The sequence below is a fragment of the Stegastes partitus genome, unplaced genomic scaffold, assembly GCF_000690725.1.
Source record: "Stegastes partitus isolate 25-593 unplaced genomic scaffold, Stegastes_partitus-1.0.2 Scaffold401, whole genome shotgun sequence".
Taxonomy (NCBI): Eukaryota; Metazoa; Chordata; class Actinopteri; family Pomacentridae; genus Stegastes; species Stegastes partitus.
Window position 1 is genome coordinate 462,062 of NW_007578132.1, and position 5,253 is coordinate 467,314.

At 42.4% G+C, this 5,253-nt stretch overlaps 1 protein-coding gene across 1 annotated transcript in view; it reads left to right on the forward strand.

Moving 5' to 3' along the window:
• LOC103359867 (dystrophin) overlaps positions 1-5,253 on the forward strand; it is a gene marked incomplete at its 3' end in the record, with an annotated part of 141,803 nt that overhangs the window by 119,558 nt on the left and 16,992 nt on the right. The window contains exon 16 of the mRNA XM_008285418.1: positions 179-280. Within this exon, the coding sequence (XP_008283640.1) occupies positions 179-280 (102 nt within the window). The remainder of the gene's footprint in view (positions 1-178; positions 281-5,253) is intronic.

Sequence of the window (5,253 nt, forward strand, 5' to 3'; positions counted from 1 at the left end):
TCCTGTCACTCTGAGACAGCAAAGGGCCAAGAACCCAAACCCATTTCTGACAGCTAAAATGTGGATCTATTGGTCTTGTAGGCGATGTAATGAACATATTTTGGTCCCCTGGGGAAGTAACTCAAAGAGAGTTTAGTTTTAATGTACACATTAGAAGACTGTGTTTGTGTGCAACCAGGTGCTGGGTGATCGCTGGGCCGCCATCTGTAGGTGGACAGAGGAACGCTGGATTCTGCTTCAGGAGATTCTACTGAAGTGGCAGCACTTCACTAACGAGCAGGTATACCTGTGTGTGTGTGTGTGTGTGTGTGTCATCTCGATTGAAATCTGCACAAATGCAGCCCTCAAAAACATGTCAACATGTACTCATTGCATACCTTCATCTGAAGACCAGCTTTGGGTTTTGCAGTTAATATGTTTGGACCACAGCAGGTTTGACAAAGGAAACTACATGCATCAAGACATGCGATTTGTTCATGGTGTGTGATTAATAAGTGAGAAAGTTAAAATGTCAACATTGGATTATACATGATTAACAGACCGGCCTTTATTAAAGCCCAGCACTAGATTTGCGTTGCCACCTGCCCTTCCTTTTGTTTGCTGCTCTATTCACTAAACAGAAGACATTTTAATCCTCTAACCCCGGCACTTTTTCAGGATTTATCAGTATTGTTTTTTAAGAAGATTATTATAATAAAATCCTTATAATTCAGTTTCTAGCAGGCCAGAATCTTACTGTGTACAGGTCTCTGCACACTGTTTGTATTTGGGCTGAATGTGTTCAAAGTATGGGCAGCAGGGGTCCATTTGATAAAGTGTGATTGTTTTATTCCCACAGACAAATACAAAATGATCACTTCACTGTGCTTTATAATGAAAAATCAGCGTCTGCAATAGCTCTGAGACATTCATAAGAACTAAATTTAATTTGATTAATTATTCAGAGCATAAGGAAATGCACTGACTTTAATTTTCCCCCATTCTGTGTTTAAATGCTCGTTCAAGTACCACGACCGGCTCTGGTTTCACATTAGCCGTCTGAGGGCTGATAACAGGCAGATTAGCACCGTGATCCGGCAGACAGCAGAGCTGAGGATGCTGCACCAAATGAAGACCACTGATCTCGCTCTGTCTGCTCATTCTCTCCCCCTTCTGCTCTTTTGATTTATGGGAGCTTCCTTACTCGCCTTCTCTTTCCTCTTTCCTCCCCTCGTCTCCTCTCCTCTCCCTTTTTCTGCCTAGTTCACACCTCCTGTCCTCTACTGCTCCTATTGTTTTTGTGTTCCTCTCATCTTTCCTCTCTTGTCTACTCTCTTTCTTTTATTCTCCACCTTCTTCTTGGTTCCATCCCTCCTACCGGTTCTCCTCTTTCTTGTCATGTTCTGTGTCCTCCACTTTTTTCTCCTTTCCTTCCCACTCTTCTGTCCTCCTCTCTTCCTTTTTGCTCCTTCTCTTTGTTACCTTTTCTCTCCAATCTTGCTCTTCTTCCCTTTAGTTTCCTTTTTTCTCCTGTCTTCTATTTTCCTCTACTACTTTATCCCCATATTATCTTCTCTTTCCCCCTCTTTTCTCTTTTGTTCTTTCCTTTCCTTCCCTCTCATCTTGTTTTCTCTCTTCTCTCCTCCTCTACTTTCCTCATTTCCTCACCTTCCCCTGGTTTCCTCTCCACTTCTCCCCTCTCCACCTTTATATGATCTTTATTTCCCTAGTTTTCCTTTTCTCCTTTCTCGTCTTTCTCCTAAGAGAAAAAAGGATGTCATTTCTGTACCCAAAGGTACATTTATCAGAAAAGCACCTTGTAGGATACGTAAATGCTCTTAAGGTCTTAACTGTAGACCTTTAAAGGTACAAAATCATTTCTGACAGCAAAGGGTACATGAATGCACTTTTACAAACTTAAGGTACAAGCAAATGAAGCAACAAATCATTAATCACAAAATACTGATTTAGATTAAAAAAAAAAAAAAAAAAAATTGATAAAGATAAAACAGGTTTCTGGTGTATTTCCATACAATTTGTGAACAGAATAATTTTATGAGCTCAGTACATAACTAATAAATAATCAATACATGATTTAATTGAGTATTTATATGACATTGTTGACATAAAACTGAGAATTTAATCGTGAAAATGATTTCAGTGTTGTTGGCGTCACCCTCCTGTCATTACTTAGAACGACCAGTAGGGGTCAGTGTTCCCTATTCATCCTATAGACTGGTTCGTCCACCATTCAGCTGCCGGTCGGACATGAAGGCACTGAGGCGGTGACAATGTCCGGGAGTTTTCGTGCTTTGGCAAGTTTATCAACTGACCAGCTCATTGAAAAACTATTCGAAGTGGCAATACAAATAAACGAAGATGAAGCAAGGGAATTCAGGGGTAAGTAAAATGAGGTAACGTTTCTCTTCATGCTACTGCTAGCTAGCTAGCGGATCATTTTAATTAGCCTGACTCAGGCTACTGTGAACCTTAGCTAGCTACGTAAAGCACTTGATATTTCATCGCTAGACGTTACTCCTGACTACTTCACTGTTAAAAAAAAAAAGTCTTTCAATAAAGTACCTGTCAAATCTTGTGACGGAGACATTTTTTATTTTATTTTTGCTGCGTCATTGTCCATGCTCGTGAGGTGTTTTTTCTCTCTTTTAGGGCTCCCGCGTGAGCCCCTGCCAGCCGTTTCCCGCCTCAGTCTAGGTTTGCCTGGTTGGTTCCGGTTCAAACCGCTTTTAGCAGGTTCCAGCAGGTAGCGTGTGCAGCTAAACAATAGGCGTGTTTATCAAATGAGGGCAGACTATTCCCTGTAAGTACAGCTTCTGCTACATTACCACTCAGCATATCTGGTGAAATGATGTTAAGACAAAAAAAGGACTAGAATTAGTTGTTGCTCGGTATCCAACCAATGCAGAGTAAATGGGAGTTGAAGGCATTAATAGTAAAGTACCCTTTCCTGGGGGATATGGAGGGGAATGGATATGTGAGTTGCATTTTTAGTTAACTGATTTACCTGTTTGTGTAGTTGCACAAGGTGTTGTTGCGTAAGTCTTATCTGCAGCAAAATGCTTAACAGTCAATTGTATTCAATTTTTACAAGCACACCTGGCACACATGTTCCTAATGCGCAAGTTTAAAACAGAACTTGCACCACTTGTAGGCGACAGTGAAGTCAGAAGCATGGCCACACAAAGCAGTCCAGAACCACCAGTGAATCTGCAGCTTTGTGTGGAAAGCCAGCTAACCAACCATGTGTAAGTCCATGGCTATGTAAGTATACACACATGGACAGAATTGTAGGTACCCCTCGGTTAATGAAAGAAAAACCCACAACGGTCACAGAAATAACTTAAATCTGACAAAAGTAATAAGTTACAAGCTGCAATATATTTTAAAATGTTTTCTTTCATGTAGGCTGCCACACCCGGTCCAACCATACAGCTCATGGACGATGACTGGAGATCAGCAGCAGAGGGTCCAGTGTGGTGAAGTAGATGGAGTATCTGTGTGCCAGTGCACAAGCCTTGATGAAGCCTATGCAACAGCCTTCAGTATGTATTTTGCTTTCAACATTGCATACCCACCACACCTGAAAAACACAATGACCTTCCTTCAAAGACTCTTTGTGAGTATCAAACCCCTTCCAGTAACTTTACTCCAAACAATAAACCTTCTGTACTGGGTTATTATGCCTCCGCTGCACCAGTGCCCAATGTGCACTCGAAGGACATTTACCCTTGTGAAGTTAATTCAACATATTGCACTTGTTTAAATCACATTCAGGAGCCATGTTCCTGTTAAAGCAGACACACAGCAGTCCCTCCACTCTCTTCCGGTTTCTCTCAGCAAACTCATCCAGCTGGTTGTGGAGGGAGCGGACATTGGAGAGCAGGAGGATGGTCCTGCTGGTCTGGAGGGGTTAGCCTCTAGCCTAGCATGGATCCTGCTGGTCTGGAGGGGTTAGCCTCTAGCCTAGCATGGATCCTGCTGGTCTGCAGGGGTTAGCCTCTAGCCTAGCATGGATCCTGCTGGTCTGGAAGGGTTAGCCTCTAGCCTAGCATGGATCCTGCTGGTCTGCAGGGGTTAGCCTTTAGCCTAGCATGGATCCCGGTTCTCTTCTTCCTCCTCCTTGATTGGCAACACCACATTGCTCTCTCTCTCTCCCTTTCAGTGATATCCACTCTTTCGCAGGTTTCCTGAATGTGTCCCATCATGCTTGAGTTATAACACAGGCGTTCTCGCTGCAGTGATCAGGAATATGCAAACAGCAAGCAGGATTTTCCAGGTTTTCTTCTGGATTTGGCGATCCATGCCGCCTCTTTCAACAGGGCACCGCCATCTTTGTTTACACACAGACCGACTCACTGACGTCATAAAGTAGTAATCGTGTTACGCTGATTGGTCGGAACAAGGTCACTGACGCTTCACGCTCCTACCGCGGCAGAAAAGATAGTTCCATCTTCACACTGCAGGATTTATGCGTGTGGAAACTTTATGGAAGTAGGATGGTTGGATATATTTTCAGAATATAAAAAGAGATTTTGTTTCGCATAATAGTGGAACAGAACAACACGATAGAAAAGCTCGCCTATGGCCTATAAGGTTCCTCTGAGCGTCTTTGTTAAAGTGATGAAATAGACGTGGACTGTGTTATCAGTTTGCAGGGATTGTGGGTAGTGCACTCTCACAGGGCAGCAATCAAGTTCCACTTGCCTCACGCTCCAGTCCAGCTCTGGCACTGGTGTGCTCTCATGCACATGAATCAAATTGTAGTATCACCTGTGGTTTAGCTGGTTGCCGGTCATCTTTTTCTCCATTCCATTCCTTTAGAAAATGTGTACAGGAAGCATAAATGCTTTGTATTTAGGCCCTTGGATAATATAAATAACAGTCTAAGTGAAGAGTCTGCAATACAGCAACAAAGTTTGTACCAGGACCAGCAAAGGTCAGAGACTAAGCTCAGTGCTAGGGATCCTTACAGAGTCGAACCAACTTTAGATAAACTATTAGAGGATTTCAGGGATATTCTGTTTGGATTTGTCCTTAAATGCAGAGAGAAAAACCTTTTACATTTGTCAGTCCAACAAGACATAAGTGATGATGTCAAATTTCTCTTTTGTTTTTTCAAAGAAAACTCTGATATGTTTATTGCTTATCATCTTGAATAAAGTGGTTTGATATTTCCAAGTGCCCTGAACTTCAGCAAGTTTTGCACTCACCTGATTTCTTTGATAAAGCTTGTGATGTTGTTCATTCGCCACA